This window comes from Acipenser ruthenus, chromosome 5 (genome assembly GCF_902713425.1).
Source record: "Acipenser ruthenus chromosome 5, fAciRut3.2 maternal haplotype, whole genome shotgun sequence".
NCBI classification, from domain to species: domain Eukaryota; kingdom Metazoa; phylum Chordata; class Actinopteri; order Acipenseriformes; family Acipenseridae; genus Acipenser; species Acipenser ruthenus.
Genome location: NC_081193.1, coordinates 29,159,384 through 29,184,711, shown reverse-complemented (window position 1 = coordinate 29,184,711; position 25,328 = coordinate 29,159,384). Strand labels below are relative to the sequence as shown.

Sequence of the window (25,328 nt, the reverse complement as noted above, 5' to 3'; positions counted from 1 at the left end):
GAACAAAGAAAATATATATATATATATATATATATATATATATATATTTTTTTTTTTGACAAAGCACAGAATATAAATCACACGCTTTACTACTTTAACACTAGACATGAATATTGTCAGACTTCGGTAACAGGAAAATGGAATATGAGACAATCTTTTGGTTTTTCAGGCAATATGTGATTATTTTGCTCAAATAAAAATGCCGGCTATTTGAAAATAACTGTTACCTCCTCTAGCCGGTCTAACGCATCGTTGAGTTTTCTTCGTCTGTCCAAAGCCAGAAGCCAGACCTGCTGCCATTTGCTAACAAGGAGATTCACTCGAGGGTTCTTGGTCTCAATCTGTGTATTTGTTGATGAAGGGTACATCCTTTGCATAGGGGACCGTTTTCCTTCAAAAGAAGAATACAAATCTGCATCTGCATGCTCTATCCTCTTTACCAAGATACTTAGTGACATGATATATATGAAGTTAAGAATTTGTAATGAAAATACAGTAATTAATTTAGCGTTGTTAATTGTTTAGAACTAACTGTATGCCTTACACCAGCCATTGTTAGCTAGGACTTCACTTAAACAGGTTAACCTAAAACTAAAAATAGTGTCTATTAAAACATTTTACTTCAGTCCTTGAAAATCACAACATTTAAATGTATTTTGAGGTTTTTATTTATAAGCTAATGTACCTGTCTTTTTGAAGTGTATCTTACAATAATATGTCTTATTGTATAATGTATAATATTAAAGGAAAAGTTTAAATAGATTACAAAATAGTATGCCTTTGTATACAGTACTGTACATATGCTGACTTTGTTAGTATATTTAGGATATTATGTAATTGACTGAGCAGAATATTAGAGCAGATGTTCCTCATTAAAAAAAAAGAACAAATGTCTTTTATTTTTGTAGTGTATACATACTTCTTCCTCTTCCTTTATCCAGGACGGGGATGTTGGACTGGATGGGGGGAGGTTCTGCTGCACCTCTCCTTTTGTATGTCTTTGTTAACTTGTCAACATTGGGTTGCTTCCTTGTCATTTCTTCCATAAAAGTCTATAATAAAATACAAATTAAAAACAGTAAATTATTGAACTGCTTCTCACTTCTGCTGTCAAGCTAAGTGGCACTCTTTAACCCATTGGAGCCTGTCTTGAATATGAAAATACAAAGGCAATTTGTAAGAAGCTTAATTCAAGTTTGTTGCACAGTATATTGGAATGTAAATCGGTTCATTTAATCACATTGGAGAATATTTCAAGCGCTTGCTTTCATAACCTACAATCTACTTGTTATCATAGTTGGATTATTTTTGGCCATTAAAGCACCAGATAACTATAAAATGTAAGATGCCTCTTACTGTACTTGAAAAAGTCCCTTGCAATCCTGAAACCTCTAAATATGGGTTAAGATTTTTGTGTAATCTGTGAATAGTGTATCTACATTTTATTGAACATACCACTATAAAAATTTAACACTGAAATGTGTATTGTTACTAAAATAAAAAAAAATAACTGTTAAAAACAAATACCTGGTGTTCAGCAATGAGTGTCTTGACTTCCTCTATTTGTTGTGGGATGGTCTCCTTATCCTTCTCATTGAGTGTTGTCTCTGCCCACTGCAGCCAGCCTAGCAGGGTCTCCAACAGTTCCCGATTAGCAAGTAATTCCTTCAGAGCACTTCCTAACCTGTGCTGGTGCTGCTTAGCCCATGCTAACACCTAAAAAGCAGTAACCAAACAGGGGTGTTTATAACGCGCACTGCAATTACTTACACATTATATGCAGCATTTAAAATTTAAAATAACGAAACAGATATCATAGCAAGCAAGCATGAAGGCACATTTTTGGAGGATTAAAAAATTGTAATGGTATAACAACGTACTGTAATTCCAGAATGGAATAGATAAACAAGTAGTTTATTGTTAGTTTTATACTGCTAAAATCATTTTATTCCTCTGTAAAAAAAAAAAAAAAAAGCTTTTGCACATGCTTCAGGGTAGGCCCCACAGTATTTTATCATATAATACTGTTATTTGCACTGTGGTAAACATACTTCACGTATAATTAGGTTATCCATTATCTATGATTGTTGAACTGTACATGTATGTAGATATTTTAGTGATGTATTCTCAAATAACAGTACTATAGAAAGGTTTCCATTTTAAATATATGGAAGTCATGCAGTTATTAGATAATACGTGTACTAAAGAATACAGCACATTTCACACACCAATGTGTTTTTTATATATTAACATTCATTTATTCATATGAGACAATGGCTGAGTCATCGGGTATGTGATTTACTGATACACTGACCTCCTCAAATCTGGCTTTGATGATGGTGTTCCAGTGTTTAATGGTGGTGATTGAGTCTGGGTGGCAGATGGTCAAGATCACTTCCCCCAAACCTGTAGCTTTGCTCAGCCCCACTCTTTTTTCTTCGAGTTTCCTCATAAACTCCTAAACGCAGCAAATAAAAAATATTTTCAATTACCAGTTGGCAATATCTAAGACTAGGGCTAACCGGAAGGATCTCTAGCTACATGGACTAGCATGTTGTTCTGACAAATGAATATCCAGTTATTTTAAAATGAAATCAAACTGATGAATAATACACACAGGTCATAAGGATATTTGAGTCTGAAACATTAGGTCATACTTACAGGAAATCTAATGTTCTTGTAACTAACTTCTGCAAACAACACACAGATCATCCTGGAAAAGCCAAGTATGGCAATTTTCAGAGCTATGTGGCTAATGTATTGTTTTAATGACTGAAACAGCAGCAGATTTACACAGCACAGCAGACATTTATTGACCCCCTTATTCTCATCTCTAATCTCTAAAAATACAGTGGTCCATTTCAGATAATTTAACAAAAATAAATAAATAAAGCACTGAAAATGTTACTATCTATATAATAGGTATAATAACACTTTGAAATATGTGAATTAATGTATTACAAATGTATTTATATACTTAATCATAACCCATTATTCTACATTTGCGAATTAGCTGGAGATATTACTGGAAAATTTGAATAAAAATAATTTGAAACTGTCCATCTGTCTGTTGCCTAAAGTAAGTAATTAGTCGACCCTCCTTGCTCAGAATTGTTTGTTTTTGTGCAAATGCCAGGTAGATGTTTCGACATGTAGGGTATGTCTCTCTGTTATCATACTTACCTTGTGTAGATCTAGAAGTGCACATAAAGCCTCTTCGTCATCTGGGAGGGCACCATGGAAACGAAGGCTCTGCTCAGCCTCAGCGAGCCACTCCAACAGGATGTGCACAGTGGAATGGAATTCCTCTGCCTGCAAGGAGTGAAAAAGAAGGGGGTGTAAATCACAGAGAATGAGTTTTAAATTAAATTGCATTCTGAGGATAAAAAACAAGCCACGGGTAAAAGCAGTCTTGAGAGATGTCACATAATACATTCCTGAAGCTGTTAGTGTAATAAACAACTTCTTTAGTGTTATCTAAATTACAACTTCCCATCAAATCAGCATTTTGTCAAAGACAAAATACAGCACATTACAGAGTTCATTATAACTAGCAGATGACTTTTTAATTATTTAAAAGAGGTAACTTTTTGAACATGACTAAAACAATATCCAAAACTGTCTTGCATTGTGAGAAATATTTTGTTAAAGAATCTAGCAGTCTTGCTCACATTCTTTAGTAAAATTCTTTACTGCGTCTATCATAAAACAGGCTTGCAAATGCATGTTAAAATCTGCTTGCTTAGATGAGTTTACCTGACAGAGAGCTTGTTCCAGTCGTGTTTGTTTGGACACAGAGAGAGCGCACACAGTCTCCCAGCGGGTGCTCAACTCCTGCATTTGCACTTTGACCCAAGAAGAGTCATCATGACTGATTTCAGTTAGTTCCCGTGCTGAGCGTTTCAAAGCCTGGACGCTGCTAGTTCTTTTCCCTAGCTCTTTCTGGAAGACCTATGTTTAATAAAAATAATAAAGTTTATTCTGAAATTCTCTATTTGCATTCGCTTGGACACTACATGATGATTTGCTGTAACAATTTACTAAGAACAGCCCATACTAGAATGCCACTTCTCACTTTGAGTTACTGTTCAGTTTACCATATGGTCAGGCCAGTACCAAGCAGGTAATGTAATTTGGTCCCAGAACCACACACTAAATACCACACCAGGTATTTAAACCAATACCCACTAGGGCCCACTCCTCATGCTAATTCTTCATTCTTAATTTTTTTTTTTTTACATTTTCTACTGTCACATAACATCAGTACCAGAAGCTATAACCAATTTTTAAGAAAAAAGCTACATATTGTTATGTTTTTAAGAAATCAAAACAATAAAAAATGGTAATACTTAACAGTCAGTTTCAATGAATAGTAGTTTAATAATGCTGATATTTGTTGTTACTTCAACAGAAATTCAGTAGGAAATAATGTGTTAGTTATGATGGTCTTACATTTGGTTTCACGCCACCTTAATTAAGTTAACACAAAATGTTTGTGTTATCAATTTGTGCAAGAATAATATACTACATATTTTTTGAAGACAAATGAGTGGTTTATAAAAAAAATCTAGCATGAAGCTAATGCTTTCATGCTATACTATACAGACAGGACATACCTTGTGGTTATCTATCAGATTCAACACAAGGTCTATATCTCCATGAACTGGCTGGTCTTCAGCAAGCTGGGGCTCTACCTTGTACAACCAATCAATGAGAGCCTGCAGAGCATCGGTGAAGTGTCCTGAAAACAGCAGAGCTTCTTCCAGTTTATTTTGCCTAGAAATACAAGTCAAATGAGTCACTGGAGCTAGCTCAAACAAGCAAGTAAAGTACCCGTTAATGACTTGACTCTACATCATGCAAGATGCAGTTATATTACAAACATGTTGCTATATAAAACATTACAACATGAAACAAATGTGCTATGTTTTGGTCCTAAAATCGTACAATTATTACATTTGATTTCATAGGGGATTTATAAGTGTAGTACTTGGTCTTTGAAGTCCTGTTTATGTACCTTTCTACAGATTTACCACAGACAGTGTCCCATTTGTCTCTCAGTTCACTGAGCATGTCATCCAGTTTCTGGTTGTCATCTTTCAGAGAGGTCTTTTCCTTCAAAGAGCGTCCAGTTCTGATTGAAGTGTCAAAAACGGAGTGTTTGCCTCCAAGGGCCTTCTGAAAGTCCTGCATTCCCAAGGCAGAAAGCAATATATCGTGGGACAGGTTATTAGGTAGTGTGGTCATAGCTCCCATTATCCCTATAATGCCATTCCACTAGCACTTGCATTCTCTCACAGTCTTGTGTATGGCTCCCAACTCAAAGCATGCATTGGGATTTACTATAACATAAAAGACCATTTTATTTCCCAGGTATAAGCATATGAAGCATTATAACAAAACTATGGTTCTTATACTGTAAACTTACACTTGCTTAAAACATATTAAAATCTCATCAGTCTTGTGAGACATTGCATAAGGAGAAATTCAGTTAGCTGCCTGTAGTGTGAACATACCTTTTAAAAAGTGGTTAAGACAACGGCTACGCAGATACCATGGAATTTTAAGTTTTTTGTCTATTACAATGAAAAGTAGCCGAGGCAGCCGCTGAAAATGATAAAAACTATGGGATACTTGAGAAATATCATCTTGGCAACTTGTTTGTATTCTCATGATGTGGACACATTTAAAATGATTACCTTATGCTGTGCCAGCTGCATCTTAATCTTGTCTGGATCATTTGCGATTTCCTGCTCGGAATCCAGGGCCTTTTCTGATTCCTCGAGCCACTCCATTAGTTTGTTCCAGGCTTCGTGGAACTATTTATATGGAATAAAATGGAAAACTTGAAATTTGCACAAACAAGCTACATTTTAATCATTGTGACAAACTGAAAGTAAAACAAATGAACTCCCCTTGACTAGGGAGTAGTGGCGTTAGTGATGATTACTGATCGTCTATCAGCATCACACTGTAATTATGCTTTCTAATAGTTGTGTTATTGTGTAAACGAAGAAGCATTGTGATAATACTGCACACTCCATTTAGTCTAAGTACAGAAAGTTCATTCTTGTTGAACTGTACATGCAGTGACTTAATTGTGATTATATTTTATTGAGCGAACAATAACATTTACACATTTAAATCATGAAATAATTGCAATCTCCAATTACCTGCTTGGCACGTTTCCTGGCATCATCTAGAGCTCGTCCCCTCTCCACTGATCGCTGGACCACCTTCTCCCAGCGGCTCTGCACACTGATCAGCAGGTTCTTAATGAGGACAACATCCTGCTTCTGACTGAAGTATTTCAAGTGTGTTCCAGTTTTGTCCAGCTCTATTATCTGCTCTCTGTGGCAATTTACCTCAGTGACAAAGACCTACAATTACAATGACACAAACCAAAGTTATCCTACAGCAAGCCAACCTGTGTACATTATCTGCTGTATTATTTGGTGTATATATATGGTTAATTGAATCTCATATCACTATATCACAAAATCCACAAGTCACTATAATAACATTGAGGTTTTCACTGTAATACCATCAGCATCAAAAGTTGAAATCCTTATCTACCTTATGTTCATCAATCTGAAACAAGATGTCGTCCAGGATAAGGCTTGCTGGTGTGGCCATTGTTAGAGTCTGCTCAGCCTGGGTCAGCCAGTTGATGAAGTCTTGAAGGGAGTTATGGAACTGTGTGGCCAAGGTCAAGGCTTCCTCTAATTTAACCTACAGATTAAATAATAGCAAAATTATTTTGGCCTGGAAGAACCTTTCATAGACCGAAGATAACATTTTAACACACACACACACACACACATATACATACATATTATATATATATATATATATATATATATATATATATATATATATATATATATATATATATATATATACATACTGATGCACAAAAGAAACGCAACACTCAGGTCTAATATATTTAATCAAATATTTTAAACAAAGAAATCAAACGAAATCTCAGAAAATGTGAACAAAAATACAGATCAATGAATCATGATAAGTTTTCGGTATGAAACGTGACACACTGTCAAAATGAAAACATTACAAAGTTAGTATCGGGTATGACCTCCCTGAGCATTAATACTATCCTGGCAGGGTTGACACATAGACCTGATCAGCCTCTGGATAGACTGCTGTGGGATGTTCCGCCACTCTTCCTGTGCAGTTGCAGCCAGGTAGCGAAGGTTGGCTGGTCGTGGTTGTCTCCTGTGGGTGGCACTGGCGATTTGGTTCCACAGATATTCTATTGGATTCAGGTCAGGAGAAAAAGCCGGCCACGGCAAGACCTCGACATTGTTTTCTTGAAGTCGTGCAATTGTAATCCTAGCACTGTGTGGTCTTGCATTGTCTTGCTGGAAAATCAACACTTCCGGATTGGCTTGCAGGAACGAAAAATCTGTTGCCTCAAGGACTTCGTCAATGTATCGCTGAGCAGTAAGGTTGCCCTCAATCTGCACCAAAGGCGTTCTTGTGTTAAAGGAGATTCCTCCCCACATCATCAAACTTCCACCGACCCACCGGTTGGCTTGACCAACGCAACAGTCAGCATAACGCTCACCACGATGTCTCCACACACGTTGTCTGTCAAGGGCAAAACGGCATTCATTTCTGAATAAAACACTCCACCACTCTCTCTGCCGCCACCTCAGATGTTCTCTGGCCCACAGAAGACATAATTTTCGTCACTCAGCTGTCAACATGTTAACCCTGAACGGAATCCAAGCATGCAAATCATTTTCATTCAGATGGCTAGCTACAGTCATTCTGCTGATGCGTGAGTTATTTCTTCCTGGAATTTCTCGTACTGTAGCCACAGCAGTCTGAAAACGGTTATGCAGATGGATCAGTCGGATGTGACGGTCCTGGGCCGGTGTGGTGACCCTCTGCCTTCCAGGACATGGTCTGTCCCTCATAGAGCCGGTTTTCTGGTTTCTCTGGACTAGTCTGCTGATTGTTGAAGCAGAACATCTAATTCTCTGGGCAACTTCTCCCACAGGCCGCCTTCAATCATGCCGATAGCAACCAGGCGATCTTCATTACTCAAGCGGGGCATGGTCGTATCTTTCGCTGTTCTTCCGTTAATTAAAATCATGTATTTTCAAACGGCTATTTATATAAATTCTTAATCAACTCATTTTGGCAATTTTAACTCAACTCAAATACCAAACACTGAGCACCTGGCGTTTTTATGAAATCACATGACTTGAGCTTAGTATTTTGATATCCCAAGGAACAATACTACACAAACAATCAACAAACCCATCTGCTCACTATTTAACATGTAAATAACATTATGTATGTGCCCAATGAGCTAAAACTTAGTGTTTTCATTGTGCATCAGTATATATATATATATATATATATATATATATATATATATATATAACTTTGTACTATAATTTCATTGAAAAGTTCCCTAAGGGGTTCAGTGGTTTAGCACTGGTGAGCATACCTTTCTTTCAGTCGTTTTTGTTTGCACAGATTCCCATTTTTCTTTCAAGTTCTTTAGGTCCTGCTCTGTATTGGCATCATGTCCCTCTGGGCAGATAGTGATCAGCTGCTGTCCTTTCTGCATCAGGCTGATGTACTGCTCTTCCTTTGCTTCAAAAACATTCAGGAGTTCCTAAGAACAGAAAACACAGATTCTTAACAATTCAGATTTTAGATATATACAGATATATGGATTGGGATCTTTGTAAAATAAAACAAATGTAAGCATTTATCAATTTATTTTATGTTGTTCTTACCACATGGAAAAAAATAACGACACACCATAAGCGCTGTTTCTTATCTACTGTTAAATGTGGTTTCTAAATATACAAAAAACAAGATTTTAAAATCTTTAATAACTGTGACACTTTATATGGTCTTCCAGCTGACCCGCTAGGAAAAGTAATTGTAAACTTTTGTATGTCATTGTAAAACAATTTCACAATGTAATTTACTTCTACAATGTGAATAGAGGTCACTGTGGTCTTACAAGCCTACCATCTGTAACCAGCCTTTGTTATCGTACAATACATACCAGATGGATATTAAGCTGCTCTCGGGCAGTTTCTGGTAAACCTCCGACAGCCTTTGATGCTAACAACTGACGTTCAGTGTCTTTCAGCCACTTCTGCATATCTTCAATCTCGCCATGGAAACCCTGGGCCTAGCGTACACAATAAAATAGCAGTTCATTAGAACCAAGGGATAGACTGTGGTCTTTCCTACAAATCTATACTGGTTTGTAATGTATTCAATAAAGTCCAAGGATATGATGCAATATTTAAAATGGTCTAGTTTTTCCATTATGAAATATATTATTAAAACTACTACATTATTAAAAAATATTAGTATCATAATATCTATTTGATCATCTGGGTCAAATCATTAATCTAAGTCAAATATGTAATTTTTGCAACTTTGAGTCCTTAAAGCATATAAGGTGCCTTTTGAAAACAAAACAAAAAAAGATGCAATTTGACATCCTGATTATTTTTCTTGAAACATGTGATAATATTAGTCTACTTAAAATTGAATCCCTTAAAAAATATTCCAGGAGTGGGTTTAATACTGTAGGCTTAAGTTGAAGACAGTTATTGATTTTATTTTTTATCCATGCATTCTTTTTTTACATACCAGAACCAAAATAGAAACTATAGAAATTGTTGTTTCTATTGTAATTGTAATTCCCACTGTGCTGCTTAAAAAAGGAACGGATGAGATAATATACAACAGTGGTGCACAGCTCGGTCCTGAAGGGCCGGCGTTCCTGCAGGTTTTTATTCCAACTGCACCCTAAAGTACTTTATTGGACCTTATTAGAAGCTTAATTGGTCCAATTAACTAATTTAGGGTATGGTTAGAACAATAACCAGGAGGGACACTGGCCCTCCATGACCTGAGTTGTGCACCACTGATATACAACTTACAGCTATAACAGTTTGTGACGGGGTGCCCGCCCCCCTATATTTTGTGTTAGTATTGCGTTGCATTATTATTTGTATTATGATTTATTGTTATTATTGTTTGCATTATTGTATTTTGTATTTTTGCTGTTTGAAAACCGGCTATTTATTAGTTAAAATGCAGTTGTATTAGTGTTTGGCTAGGATGGGGTTAATTCCCATCCAGGGATGATTGTTCAGGTGCAGGTCGTTAGGGGTTTATTGATTGTCAATTGTGCAATTAACGCCTAACCACCTGCTATATAAGCCCAGCTCCAGGCTCATTAGGGTTGCATGGAGGTAGGAGAAGGAACAAAGACAGAGTTTGGAGAGTGTGAAGGAGCTAGACAGCAATATGAGAAAATGACTGTGTTTGTTTTGTTGAGGTATTCATTCTGTTTATTTTCTGCATTGTAGCTCTGTTTTGTTTGGCCCTTGTGCCCTTTTATTTTGTGTTTTGAAAAGTCTTTATTTTGTTTAATAAAACACTTCGCAGCCACGCAGTTTTTGTCCCGCATTCCTGCCTTTTGTAGTGGGTGTAGTCAGTTCCTGGAGGGCCGCAGTGTCTTCTGGGTTTCGTTCCACCCAAGCTCTCAATTACTTAACTGGTCTAATTATTTGATTAACTGGACACATTTAACACTTCTCTCCAGGCCTCAGAATGTTTCATAGGTTGTGTACCTTGAATCAAGTGCATTTTTAAACAATAAACTGTGAAAGACCTTGAAAAATATTAAATGTCAAATTCAACAAATAATTCAATCAATTCTGTTAATTGAGAGCTTAAGTTGGAAAAAAAAACAGAAGACCCTGCGGCCCTCAAGGACTGGAGTTTGACACCCCTGGTGTACGGCTTTCCTGGTACGTGATGTCATACACATCACTACATCAGCCATCCTGTTGCACAGTTATTTTAATCAATACCTGGAGCAGAGCGCTTTCCAGGTGTTGCTGCCTCTGTCCTGTTTTTTCCAGGACTGTCTTCCATCGCTGATTCAAGTTTTCCAGCTTGCTCTGGAGGCTACTAGCTTCCTCCCCAGCACTGGACTCAATCATATCATTTCCTGCTTTCTCAACAGCCTCCACCGTGGTTTTGTGGGCCAGCACATCATTTTGGAGCACCTAAAACATAAAAAAAAAAACATTTTGTTTTTTTATATATATAAATTTAGTCGTTGCCAATTATTTTCTCCCAATTTGATATGTCCAATAATTTTAGGCTCAGCTCACTGCCACCACCTCTGCATCGCTGTCTCGGCAGGGTGAAGACGAGCACACGCTGTCCTCCGAAGCGTGTGTCATCAGCCAACTGCTTTTTTTCACACTGCAGACTCACCATTCAGCCACCCAAGAGCTACAGTGTTGGAGGACAACACAGCTCTTGGGCAGCTTACAGGCAAGCCCGCAGGCGCCCGGCCAGACTACAGGGGTCACTGATAGGCGGTGAGCCAAGAACACCCTGGCCGACCTAAGCCCTTCCCCCTGGGCGACGCTCGGCCAATTGTGCGCCATCCACAGTCAGCAGTGGAATAGCCTGGACTCGAACCGGCGACGTCCAGGCTATAGCGTATATCCTGCACTCCACGAGGAGCGCTTTTACTGGATGCGCCACTCGGGAGCCCCTACAAAAAACAAATGTTATTAAAAACAATTGCTACGGGGGCTTAATGCCCAAGCCTTTCATCTCTGGAGGTCTGGGAGCAAATTTAACTAGTACTGTAGATCACTGGTGAACTGACTGGAGGTACAGTCCACATCACAAAAATTGCAATTCTGTGTGTCAAGGTGTTTATACAATAGCCCTGTTTGTAATAAAGCCTGGGTATGGAGTATTCTTTTATTGGGAGGGGGGGGGTCTATGTAGTAGTGAGGACTCGATTGAACATGTTTGTTTAAAAACTGCCTTGCTACCACAAATACAGGAGAAGCAACTGTGATGGACACAACAACAATTATAGTATGCCAAAATATGTCCAACCCAATGGAACATCCATAACCTTTGGTATATCCATAGAACTGAAGGCATTTTTGTTTTGGAAACACAAGTTACTCCCTCATTGAACATGTTGTGAATTACAATATTTGAAATAAAACTTACTTTAACTCAGATACTGTTAAAAATGACCTATATTTCATGCAAGATGTTAAACGGTTAAACTTTTTGAAAAATGTATACGTTGTCTACATTTTTGGCTCATGACTACAAGTTGGATAAGATGGTGCGTGTGTGTGTGTATCTTTGTGTCAGAATTTAACAGTTTGGATTGTTTAACACTGATTGCCAGTGCTGGCAGATTGCAAGGATTTGATGGAACTTCTCAGCCAAATATTTCCTGTTTGTTAAACTCTGGCTCTATTGGATGGTAATCAAATGAACAATTACCCTGGCTCAATCACCTTAAATTATTATTAATCACAGTGAATTATTACAGCATCATTTAAATCTGTGACTGTTTAGATCATAAACTTGATTCCCATGTATGGTATTTATCATGTGTTTTGTTTATGACAAGCTATAATAACCCAAGAAAGCAATTCAAAGACCTACGTGATGCTTGGCGAGTTCAATTTCTATAGCTTTGGGATCTCCTCCTGTTTTTTTCTGTTCCTTCAGTGAGTCTTCTGTGTGTGTCAGCCACGTCAGCAGCTCATCCAAGGCATGCTGGAACTGCCCCAGAGCCAGCAGGGCTCCCTCCAGTTTGTGCTACAAAGACAGGAAGATGGTTACTGGTACAGAGCTGTTGTATGGACTGGACCGGGGATGTAACCCCAGTGTGCTAAATCAAAAATGGAAAAACAATTCAAACAATTTTAATCAACCCAAAATAGCAAAAATATATTTTTTTAGGTTTATGTTTTTATTAGTGTTGTGGGTAACATGTTAAAATGAATCCCAATATATAACTTCATAGGAGTAACAATTTTCTTTTAACAATTATTTTGACATTTTCCAACTATTATATGCCATACACAAACCAATACCACATTTCTATGCATTTTAAAATGTCAAGAAATATAATTTATTATCTTGCGTTTCGGATAATCAAGGTTTTAATGAATATGCTTCTACTGCATACAGGTATATGAAAAGTGTTTAAATAATCTAGACTTTCAAATCATGGAGTTTCACTTGACTATGTGCACTTCGATGAACAAGCTTATGATAGCATTTCAGGAGTCGTAACGAGTTAACACCATAGCTCTGTCTTCCATATCCAAGACAGTTATATAATACTGACAATAAACAGTACATATCCTTTGAACCATAGAGGCCTGATCAACATCCTGTTCTTAGCACAACCCCATGGGGAAGTGCTTCAGTGAGTATCCTTTGTGGGGCGTTTATTGTGCATATTGTTTTTCCTTTCCAGGTTTACCTGTCTGTTGATAATCTTCTGATCAAGACTGTCCCACAGCATTCTGAGCTCAGTTAAAGGTTCCGTAATGGGATGTCTGTCGTTTTCATCAACAACTTTCTTCAATAGCATCTCTGCCTGCTGGTTGAGCCTCTCCATCTCTATCTGCAGTTGGTAGGCTTCCAACTTGAATTCCTGTTGTACAGATGGTAAACAACATTGGTAGCACAATCTTCTATAAAAGGACGAATGTGGTTAACCTGACAAGTTACTTAAAAAATCATTAGTCAATAATAGATATAGGAGATTATACATAAAATCTTGCCTACATAATTACTTAACTGCAACATATATAAAGTACATTATATTGCCTACCTTATAACAGATAGACATACTTTTATTGTTATTCTTTTTTATTAGAAGTACTGTGCGAATTAAACAAGGGACATATGTTATAATTGGCATTTCCTATAGACAGGCAAACAAAACAACCCACTAGCTATTTTTTAAAAATACTGTTACCTTTAGGGTGCTACTTAGTAAACATACCGTCTTCAAAATATAAGGGTCAATGCCTTACATTCTACCTTATTTTCCTCTTGCTGCTTGCAATAATATTTATGAACCTGTATTTATGTACCTTCAGTTCCCCTATTTGTTGTTTGACAGTCTCTAGGTCAGTGCCAACAGGTGACATTGAATCAAGTTTACTCTCCACAATATCCACCCAGTCAAATAATCCCTGTAAGCAAAAACAAAAATGGTTGTTAGTCACACAATGCATTCTCTATCATCATTGCAAAGAGCTCTATATAGACGTCCCTTAAAGTCAAAATGTGATGAAGCATACTGTATATATATGCATAGAAATCATACAACTTTGTTTTAGCTAATTTATTATTTTTTTAACTACAGTAAATCTGATTTTGTATTGCCAACTGTCTCTGCTCTGGATATTACCTGGCAATAAAGCTCTGGCACAGTTCAAATTAGTGACTACTAAAAGGCAAGCACTGGGTGATCCCATTAACTTGATTAATACTGATAGTTTTCCTCACAAGGTGTTTGCCGTACTTTTCAGGAAATGCGATGCTATGCAGTTCTGATTTAGAAAACATTTTTTGTGTGTGTGTTTGTGGAACATCTAAAAGTTACATTTAATTAACACTAGAACCGCCTTTTACAATACATGTTTTTATTTTGAATATAACCTATAATATTCTATTTTTTTATATATACAAGCCTGTTGTTATCTCTACTGGACCTGGCAGCCATAAATTCCTTCATTTTGTACAAGATAGGAGAGATTTCATCTTGAAGCGAGCCACAGCGCTTCAGCAGAAACATTTCGATCAGAAAACTGCGAAGCTGCAGGCTGCAGCAGCTCAACCTGGATTCTGTGCTGCGAGTGACACACACACACAAGAGAAATCATATGTTACTTTCGTTTTATATTAAAAACAACTTTTGTTTTTACAGTTTTGTATGTACATAAACCTGTTTACATGCTAGTTTCTTTTAAAATGTTTATTTTGTTATAGATTTTCATTTTTTGGAGTAGTGCTTTATATGTGGTAAGTTAGAAAATAAACCCTTTTATGTTTAATTGTTCATTTAAATATGGCGCTTCCACTGTGCAGATGTTTGATATGATGTATTTGAATAAAACTTATGAGTTGTATCTGATAGTCTTTCATTTTAATATTGATAATGTTTAAAATGTAACCGTGATAATGACTGCCGTCGGCGGTTGTAGGTATGAGTATAACCGTGGCAGGTCTAATGTTAAAGTAGTCCATACATGTACATTTTGTGTGTGTGTGTGTGTGTGTGTGTGTGTGTGTGGAGTCCCCACTTAGATAGTATTGAGCGACACAAGTCCCCACTTGGATAGTATTTACTGGCAATCAATATCATCATCTGGTATGTAGATTTCTGGCAGCTGTATTGGTTTTTTATCTGTCCACACATGTTCAGCAGCTAACCAAGCATTTGGATGCCAATTTTAGTTGTCATCCAGACATCTCTATTACAACTAACTGTTATTCTATATAAAGGACGTTTGGAATTGTCTGTGACACAATGACTGGAATTCAAAATAACTAAAGCTTACTTTTGTGTCTTCAATCATTCTTTGCATAAAGAAAAAAATAATAAATCCCAACAAGAGAATTTCATCTTTTCATCTTTGTTCTAACTTGTATCAACAATACTGAAAAAATCGCTGAATCACCAACTGTCAGCCTTATTCAAGACACACCAGGGAAATATTGTTTTCCATTTTATAAAGAAATTTGTTTAACATTAACAATGATCAAGGAGAAAAAAATAAACAACCAACAATTATGAGCTTGTATAAATAAACAAAGTGAGAAATCTAAAGAAACAAAGAATGAGGTGTAGTATTGTTCCTTATAAGGTTGAGACATTTGCATTTGTAATGCTTGCAAAAGCCCCCATATAAAGACCGGATCACTATTATAACCACTGCCTGTTGAGTCCTTTCAAGTAAGAGACATTGTAAAGATCTTATTTTATTAGGACAAGCTCTCTAATCAGATTCTTTGTTGGTCGTATTGAGTCCTGTATTTTCATAAACTGTTTGAAAACAGTACCTGCAGTCCATCCTGAAACTGAACAGCAGACTGCATGGCCTCCTCTAGTATTTCCACTCTCTCCTTCCAGTTCTTGTTCAGGTTGTCACAGGCAGAATTGAGCTGGAAAAGATAACACACTTGGTTGGCTTCCAAACACCAGAGGTGAATCTTTATGAGCGTAAAAATAAATTGTTAGTAACAAGAGCGACCTAGTCTCAATGTAATGCAGGTGTTTGGGTACAAGCACCTGAATGTTACCCAGTACATGTAATACATTATAGACACAAACATATATTTATATTTCTTACATCAATAATAGCATCCACAGTGGGCATTGTTTTACAGTATAACATTGACCTTGTCTTTGCCTTTAGCTTGGGACAAAAACTTGGTCAATTATCTAGCAGGTAATCCCATCAAGTATTATTGCCTAAATTAGGAAGATGAATACCGATCGAGTTGCTCCAATTACCAAGGTTTCTAGATTGCGGCGATGGTATAAAATAATCCAGATCAGAATGAATGTAGTACAGGCTACTGCAGACTACACTCAACCGGCTCAAAATGTGTATTTCACCGCTGTCAAAACACAGGGGTAATTTATTGCTCTCAATTAACTAAACTAACTACATCTTTAATAACTGCCGTTGATAACTTGCCACTTCCTTATCAATGTATTAGGCCATCATTCACAGTGTCACTACCTCATCTATGCTCTTCTTGATTACGGGCTTGTCAGGCTCGCCGCAGACAGCCATCAATTCATCGGCGAGGTTCTGAACTACATCAAGCTCTTCCTGCAGTCCATCTATTTCTTCTTTAAAGCTCTGGAAAGAAAAGACACACCATTACAATGGTTCAAGAAAAGTCACGCAATAAGTTAAATGAATGATCTGAAATTCTGTGGGCTGTATGCTGCAATACACAAGTATTTTTGGTTAAGCCTAGTTCACATCCACGTTCTACTTCCTAAACTCATTCCACACACATTTGTTTTTAACAAATACCCATCTATTTTAATATATTTAAATTGTCTTTATAGTTTCTTTCTGGCATGCTACAGTCCTGTCTTCTTTGGGTTAATGGGCCAGTACAGTATTTCATATTCATAAACTGAGCTGAACTGGAATTTGTGTTCAAGACTGACGAGTGTCCACTAACCTCTACAGACTCCTGCTGCTGTTTCACCACAGAAGGGTCGGTCCCAGGCTCCTCCAAGTCTCGCAGGAGATCCTGTGTGTCCTTGATGGTGACTATGAGTGCACAGTGGTCAAACCAGAATTTCTCAGCCAGATCCATCACATCCAAGAGCTTAGCTTCTCTTTCTTCGAGCAGGGCCTGGATATCTTCCCAGATGAACACCATATGGTCTAACTTGTCTTGCACAGCTAAATGAAGAAAATTAATAGATTAGATCTAGCCTTTCCATCTTGGATCTTGAGTCTTTGCTGCATTGGGTGTTAGTTTTGTATTGTGCACTTCAGCATAACTGCATGTGAACCGAAACATATATATGCAAGCTAGGAGTATATAATTAGGTATAAAAAGTGTACCAAATTAAATAAGTAGAAAGGTATTACAAGTTTATTTAAAAAAAAGATGACAATGAACAAGAACGAACAAAAGTGCACACACTCAGAAAAAGACGGCCAGCAACTATAATCCAGGGGCTTATCAACACTCTCAAGTTGTTTAACATTAAAAAATAATGAAATACTTAAAAAATATGTGCCCAGGTTAAAAGATACCTTTAGCGGATATATCTTTGTCAGCCCCCTCAGAGCGTGCAATCATCTCCTCCCCACGTTGTTTCAGAGTTTCATATCCAGGCTGGAGCTTCTCCAGATCTACAGACACGTTTTTATTCTCGCTGATCTGCTCTCTAATTTTCTCCACCTCCACAGAGATGGAAGGGGGCTGCCTCAAGCGCTCCGCTATCCGCCCCAGAGTCTCCATCATTGGGTCAATCTTGTCATGGAACTACAGAAGAGTGGATTGTTATTTGTTTGAAACAGCATGATACATCAGCACAAAGCATTGTTTCCCAGTGCACATTTCAATGCAATAAATGTTCATTTTGCATTCCATGCGACATGACTTCATTCAATTTGGCCAACTTGAATGACAATGCCATACATCTTCAAATGAATCATGTTGATCTCAGTTACAGTTATAAGTAAACAATAAGGTTAAAGTGTATACCGTAAAAAAAGGCCAGATATATTAGTTCAGTCAAGTACAGTAACAGAGATAACTATATTACTGAACATCATTTGTTAATATTTTAATCCTAAAAATGTTTTTCAATGTCAAAGATGTCATTGTTTTAAAAAAGATCCACTGTATAGTGCATGACACACTATTATTAAACACACTTTTCAATTACTTTCTGATTTTGATTGGTGCTTGTTTACCTATACTCATGTATGGGCACTTTATGAAATCTATCAGTAACTAAGAACTGCAAAGCAAGCAAGATGATATATAATAACATTTACAAGCAGTATGTAAGGAAGGTGCATTGGGGAAAGCCATGCCTTGGGCCTCACCTCATTAACCTGGTTGATACATTTTATGTTGTTAAAAATGAGTGAAAGTAGCCAAGTGATGGGATAAGAAAATATTTAATGAAAGAAGCATAAAGAAAAAAGGAAAAATTAAATTAATCTTATTAATAAAGAACTGAAAATGTAAATAAAATAAATGTAACTGTTGGCACATCTGCAAAAAATAACCATGAAAAAGTATTGAGATAAAATGCATGTCTAATGATTAATTGAGAGATGGCTAATGAATACAAAAAACAGACAGCTAAAATTAGAATTGAATAAATAAATCATGGATGATAAATACAAACCTACTTTTACACTTGGAGGGTATCATACACTAAAAAACGTGCATTGTGTACCTTGGGATTTTTCATTCACTTGAATCAAAACATTATCTTACAGTATCTGCTGATTTAAACAGATTTTGTGAGTGAAGACCATACCTGGGTTGACTTAGAAATGGCTTCATCCAAAGCTACTGCTCGCTGTTTAACATCTTCTTTTATCTGCATGAAAAGCTTGTCAGTCACTGTGTATTTTTCCTGGATGGAAAGGCCTTCGACAGGGCTTAGCTCCAACAACTGGGGCCCGGTCTTGTTCATCTTGTCGATATGAGGCTTGTGTTCTGCAATCAACTCACGCATTTGCTGTAACAAACATCATATCTGTCAGAAAATTTGCATGAAAAAATAAAACTCCAGAATACATTTTGTTTTTATTCTTAATGTATGCATTGTGTCATTGCACTGCAACTACAGGCATACCATATATTTATATTATTATAATATTTTATGATTTAGATTAAGTCTATTTACTGTATTTATTATTAGGACAAATACATGTTATCCATCTCTACACAAACACACACTATATATATATATATATATATATATATATATATATATATATATATATATATATATATATATATATATATATATATATCCACTGATGTGAATCTTCTGTAACTCAGGCACGTCTTCTATAATAACCTGGCCCGCTTCCATTATGAACCAGAGGAAGATAATCTAATTTATAAAAAATAAATTTTTGAGATTATGTCATCTTTCTACTTTTGACCTTTCTAGTTATACAGCCCTTAACAATATCTTACTTCAATTCATCGTTAATTACACTTCACTAATGCACAGTTCTAAAGAGATTATGTCCTCTGTGTCCTGAATACTGACAACATGGTTAAATGTACAGGCCAAATACTGAATGTCATTTCAATTCATTAGAAAGTCTGACTTGGCCAGAATGCTATAACTGTTTCTTTGTTGTGAAACTTCATATTAGTTTCAGAATGTTAAACATTATTTTAATGGTACCATTTTCATCATTATAATAGCATCTTTAGGATCTGAATTTTTACTCAATTACCCTCAATTCTTCTTCCTGCTGTTTTAAGGTTTCATATTCAATGGCAGGAGCAGGAAGCTGGGAGACCACACTCCTCGTTTCCTGCAGCCAGGGCCACAGCTCATCATAGGTCTCCCAGAACTGACTGGCCAATGACTGAGCACGCTCAAGCTGTAGATATCTTTCGGCGTTAATATGGCTGACAGCATCATATTTCTCCAGAAGAGTTTGAACTTTATCCTGAAATATAACATTAAATGCAAAAATTGAGACTGATATCATAGCAAATACAGGGGTTTAAGATCACCCTTACTGGTCAGCCAGTGGAGCTGACTTTGTTAGCAAAACTGGAAGAGTTCCTGAGAGTGTCATTATTTAACACTGCATGCCTCGTAATATTTTACCAGTAGAATATATGTCCCAGTGTTAATTATTTTCCGCATAACAAAAATGTAATAATTGAAAGCGTACTCCTTTTAATCAGCGAGATCAAAGCATAAATCAGCTTTAAGCAGCCGAGTTTTTGATGTGCAATGCTGAAATGGAAAAATTTTTTATATGAATGGTACTGAATATTTTCAGTACCAAGCAACATTCTGACTGTTCAATTTTTTACCTGTAAGGATTGTTTCTCCTCTTCATCACTGCTGCTGATTATTGCCTCCCCAGTTTTCACAATTTCATCGATGGCATCCTTATGTCTTAAAATGTCGATAGAGAATGCCTAGAAATAGATATAGTTTGCTTGTAATTGGTAATTAAAAGAAACGGACACAATAAGAAATGTATATGTAATAACTGATGATGTATTTTTACTATTATTGTTTCAGATAAATAATACCATTACTTGTAATTTCCTGTTGTAAACCCATGTTCATTACCTTTTGAACTTGTAACTGAGCTACAGTCTGGTCTTGCTCAAGTCTGATATCTCCAAGTGATGCCAGTTTCTTTTCTGCATCAGTTAGCCACTCAAGCTCCACCTCAGCTGCATGTTCAAACTGCACAACAAAATACCATGACAGAGATTAGTAGAGAATCCTGAACTTATTTTGTACTACTCCTGTATTTAGATGTATGCTTCTTTCTTTCAGATTTCAAAATGGATAACAAAACTATTTGATAAATTAATTAAATATCTTACAATGCAGTACTATTTTGAAAATTACTGACAAGTTTGTTTAACTTGAGAGAGAGAGAGAGAGAGAGAGAGAGGAGAGAGAGAGAGATAGATTGATTAAAACAAACGTTAGGGCTGGTAAATAATGTGTAAAATCAAATAAAGCAGATGGTTCTAACAATTTAAGAATTATGTTTGGTCTAGCATCTTGATGTCCGCTATGCGACAACAATAGCCCATGTTACACATTTACATTCAGTTCGGATGCCCTTCTTGTTAGACAGAATGTTAAATAGGCTACAATTACATTACCAGGAGCTATGCCATTAAACTGCATTAAAAAATAATTTATAACCCCCTGTAGAACAAGTTGTGCTTTACCTGCTGTGATCTCAAAATAGCAGCAGCTATTTCTTCCACATGCTGCATGATGGAGTCGCTCACTAGTCTGTACCTCTCATTGTCTTCACACACCAGTTTGTCCAGTCCCTCCCTTGCTCTCCAGGGCACCAGCTCCAGCAGAGCACTGCTTACCTCATTGAGAGTGTCCACCAACCTCTTGTGCTCCTTTGCATCTTTCAGGAGCTCCTAAACCAGTAGAGCTTCATTAGGCCTTGGACTCAAAGTACAACCAATGTTTTAAATTCAAATGAACAACAGCAATTGTGTCTGTGCTTGAACAGTAGAAAAGCTTACTTTTTGTCTCTCTTGCACTTGGGTCAGCTGTTCTCCTGCAGGGACCTGAACTTCATAAGCAGCCACTTCTGCTTCAATGTTATCAAGCCAACTGCACAGCTCTTCATGGTTTTGCTGCAGTTTGGTTGCAAGCGTTAGAGCTTGATTGAGCGACTTTGAAACATCAGTGCTCATTGAATTGACTTCTGCATATCTGGCTTTGATACCATCCAATTTTTCTTGAATGATAACAACTTCATCACCTGAAAAAAGTGGGTTATATAAGTAATGCAACCATCTCAACAAACACAATTTCTAAAACTTTTCTAGGAACTGATATTTTCCATACGTATTATTAATACGTATTATATTATTTAAATTGAGAGTTGCTTCGGTGGTAGAATGGGAGCTTGGCAAGTAAGTGTGGGGGACTGAATGGCATTACACTTAGATACAAATATAGTATGTTTGCAAGGGGGGGGGGCTTTTATTTGTGGACAATTTGTGGACAATGACACTGAGCTGAAATACTTTCTGAGTTACTGTACTGCAAGCTCTGTGGAATAATATGCATTGAATGTGTTTGGCTATAGTTCCTGGTGGATTGATAACCCAGAGAATGCAAGTAGAAAATTACCAAAATATTCTTGAATATGTCGAAAAGTATACAGTAGACATACTTCACGTGCAGGGGACTGCAACAACCGGGAGTGTGTTTGCTCTCAATTTCACATCTATCAATAGATTTATATCACAATTCATAATGTTTTATTTTATTAATGCTGTGAATTTGCAGCTTCACCAGTTTCCATATTACCTGTTGTTTGTTTCAAAAGTTTCAAGCCATTCTGAATAGCCAGGTGAACATTTTGTTTCCTGAGCACAATGTCCTCATGAAGAGCCTACATAAAAACAGAAAACTTAGCATCTTCCAGGACGTTTGTAATCATTTTGTTAACAGTGAAATATAAAACAAGAACATCAATGTAATGGATGGAGAAGAGAAACTTAAAAGACAAATTGGATAACATAAAAAATAAAAATACCAGTTGTTCATAATGCTGTTTATGAAGTACATCAGTGTTGTAGTCCTGGACTGCCACATTACTCAGTTTATCATGTACTTCATTTAACCAATTCATTAGTGCAACTTCATCTTCTCCAAAGAGCTGGGCATTAGAGAGGGCCTGCTGTAGCATGACTGCTTTCCTGCTACATCTCTCCTGGACTTCAATGGCGTGAGTCTGTGTTGAATCCAGCTTGCCCTGCACCAATTCCTTGTCATCCATGGAACTCATTGTCTTAAGTGTCTGACCAAGGCTAATAGCTTGGTGTAAGTTTTTACTGTGACCCATAATATCATCTTCTAAGGCCTAAATAGAGCAAACCAGACAAACGGAAGAAAAAAAAAGCAACATGCAAAAATGATAAATAATAATAATTAAATAAAAGAACAAACCATATCAAAACAAGTGCAGAAATAACATAAAAATGATAAATGAATGGAAAATTGTAAAAAATATATTTGAAATTAAGTTTTAAAAAAAATGTGATACAAATGTGAAACCTAATGGCTATATCACACTCCGAGAGCCAAACTGGTCACACCATCTATATTGTTGTTTACCTTGTGCTGTGAAATTTGCTGCTCTAATTTCTTAGTCTGGGTTCCAATGGGTTCTGAGTTTGCCAGTCTTTTTTCAGTGGCAGAAAGCCACTCTGCCAAGGGCTCCAGTGTTTCATGGAACTGCTGTGCTACCACTAGGATGCTTTCCAGCTGTCGGTGCCTTTAAAAATTCCAAGAAGAAATAGTGTGGGATGATTATAGTGACACATAATTAGCCATAGCCAAACCTGCTAGCACTATGAACATTTTCTTGAACATTTGCATAGATTTATGCAATTCTGTACCCTTGCAAATCACGTTACTATATATATATATATATATATATATATATATATATATATATATATATATATATATATATATATATATATACAGTACTGTGCAAAAGTTTTAGGCAGGTGTGAAAAAAAATATACATGTTAATAGATTATATTTATCAATTAACTAAATGCAAAGTGAGTGAACAGAAGAAAAATCTAAATCAAATCCATATTTGGTGTGACTACCCTTTGCCTTCAAAACAGCATCAATTCTTCTAGGTACACGTGCACAAAGTCAGGGATTTTGTAGGCATATAGTCAGGTGTATGATTAAACAATTATACCAAACAGGTGCTAATGATCATCAATTCAATATGTAGGTTGAAACACAATCATTAACTGAAACAGAAACAGCTGTGTAGGAGGAATAAAACTGGGTGAGGAACAGCCAAACTCAGCTAACAAGGTGAGGTTGCTGAAGACAGTTTACTGTCAAAAGTCATACACCATGGCAAGACTGAGCACAGCAACAAGACACAAGGTAGTTATACTGCATCAGCAAAGTCTCTCCCAGGCAGAAATTTCAAGGCAGACAGGGGTTTCCAGATGTGCTGTCCAAGCTCTTTTGAAGAAGCACAAAGAAACGGGCAACGTTGAGGACCGTAGACGCAGTGGTCGGCCAAGGAAACTTACTGCAGCAGATGAAAGACACATCATGCTTACTTCCCTTCGCAATCGGAAGATGTCCAGCAGTGCCATCAGCTCAGAATTGGCAGAAAACAGTGGGACCCTGGTACACCCATCTACTGTCCGGAGAAGTCTGGTCAGAAGTGGCCTTCATGGAAGACTTGCGGCCAAAAAGCCATACCTCCGACATGGAAACAAGGCCAAGCGACTCAACTATGCACGAAAACACAGGAACTGGGGTGCAGAAAAATGGCAGCAGGTGCTCTGGACTGATGAGTCAAAATGTGAAATATTTGGCAGTAGCAGAAGGCAGTTTGTTCGCCGAAGGGCTGGAGAGCGGTACACGAATGAGTGTCTGCAGGCAACAGTGAAGCATGGTGGAGGTTCCTTGCAAGTTTGGGGCTGCATTTCTGCAAATGGAGTTGGGGATTTGGTCAGAATTAATGGTCTCCTCAATGCTGAGAAGTACAGGCAGATACTTATCCATCATGCAATACCATCAGGGAGGCATCTGATTGGCCCCAAATTTATTCTGCAGCATGACAACGACCCCAAACATACAGCGAAAGTCATTAAGAACTATCTTCAGCGTAAAGAAGAACAAGGAGTCCTGGAAGTGATGGTATGGCCCCCACAGAGCCCTGATCTCAACATCATAGAGTCTGTCTGGGATTACATGAAGAGAGAGAAGCAACTGAGGCTGCCTAAATCCACAGAAGAACTGTGGTTAGTTCTCCAAGATGTTTGGGCCAACCTACCTGCCGAGTTCCTTCAAAAACTGTGTGCAAGTGTACCTAGAAGAATTGATGCTGTTTTGAAGGCAAAGGGTGGTCACGCCAAATATTGATTTGATGTAGATTTTTCTTCTGTTCACTCACTTTGCATTTTGTTAATTGATAAATATAAACTATTAACATGTCTATTTTTGAAAGCATTCTTACTTTACAGCATTTTTTCACACCTGCCTAAAACTTCTGCACAGTACTGTATATAAATTATACATGTTTCACTTTTAACCTCAGCAGAAAGTCAATAAATTTTTCCTTTAATCCATTAATATTATAGTTCTGAAGTAACACTATAAGAAACTAAGTCTTGACAAAGATTTATTCCTTCAAGACTGGCAAAGGCTTTAG

The 25,328-nt window shown here is 37.0% G+C and overlaps 1 protein-coding gene across 30 annotated transcripts in view; it reads right to left on the bottom strand.

Annotated features, from left to right (window-relative positions):
* Window positions 1-25,328, bottom strand: part of LOC117402333 (dystonin-like) — a 205,066-nt gene that overhangs the window by 14,890 nt on the left and 164,848 nt on the right. For 25 of the 30 annotated variants that reach the window (XM_059023930.1, XM_059023934.1, XM_059023932.1 and 22 more), the window contains 30 exons: window positions 23,246-23,405; window positions 22,665-22,991; window positions 22,436-22,520; window positions 21,640-21,881; window positions 21,325-21,531; window positions 20,705-20,824; window positions 20,440-20,547; window positions 19,845-20,063; window positions 18,905-19,108; window positions 17,661-17,892; window positions 17,074-17,300; window positions 16,617-16,739; window positions 15,931-16,032; window positions 13,956-14,057; window positions 13,337-13,510; window positions 12,508-12,663; window positions 10,884-11,081; window positions 9,053-9,181; window positions 8,480-8,650; window positions 6,577-6,732; window positions 6,174-6,380; window positions 5,700-5,819; window positions 5,018-5,187; window positions 4,617-4,776; window positions 3,757-3,951; window positions 3,184-3,312; window positions 2,315-2,458; window positions 1,528-1,716; window positions 920-1,052; window positions 228-391 (listed from right to left, as the gene is read on the bottom strand). In XM_059023930.1, the coding sequence (XP_058879913.1) occupies window positions 228-391; window positions 920-1,052; window positions 1,528-1,716; window positions 2,315-2,458; window positions 3,184-3,312; window positions 3,757-3,951; window positions 4,617-4,776; window positions 5,018-5,187; window positions 5,700-5,819; window positions 6,174-6,380; window positions 6,577-6,732; window positions 8,480-8,650; window positions 9,053-9,181; window positions 10,884-11,081; window positions 12,508-12,663; window positions 13,337-13,510; window positions 13,956-14,057; window positions 15,931-16,032; window positions 16,617-16,739; window positions 17,074-17,300; window positions 17,661-17,892; window positions 18,905-19,108; window positions 19,845-20,063; window positions 20,440-20,547; window positions 20,705-20,824; window positions 21,325-21,531; window positions 21,640-21,881; window positions 22,436-22,520; window positions 22,665-22,991; window positions 23,246-23,405 (5,053 nt within the window). The remainder of the gene's footprint in view (window positions 1-227; window positions 392-919; window positions 1,053-1,527; window positions 1,717-2,314; window positions 2,459-3,183; window positions 3,313-3,756; window positions 3,952-4,616; window positions 4,777-5,017; window positions 5,188-5,699; window positions 5,820-6,173; window positions 6,381-6,576; window positions 6,733-8,479; window positions 8,651-9,052; window positions 9,182-10,883; window positions 11,082-12,507; window positions 12,664-13,336; window positions 13,511-13,955; window positions 14,058-15,930; window positions 16,033-16,616; window positions 16,740-17,073; window positions 17,301-17,660; window positions 17,893-18,904; window positions 19,109-19,844; window positions 20,064-20,439; window positions 20,548-20,704; window positions 20,825-21,324; window positions 21,532-21,639; window positions 21,882-22,435; window positions 22,521-22,664; window positions 22,992-23,245; window positions 23,406-25,328) is intronic. The other 5 variants (XM_059023943.1, XM_059023948.1, XM_059023960.1 and 2 more) reach the window with 1 other exon arrangement.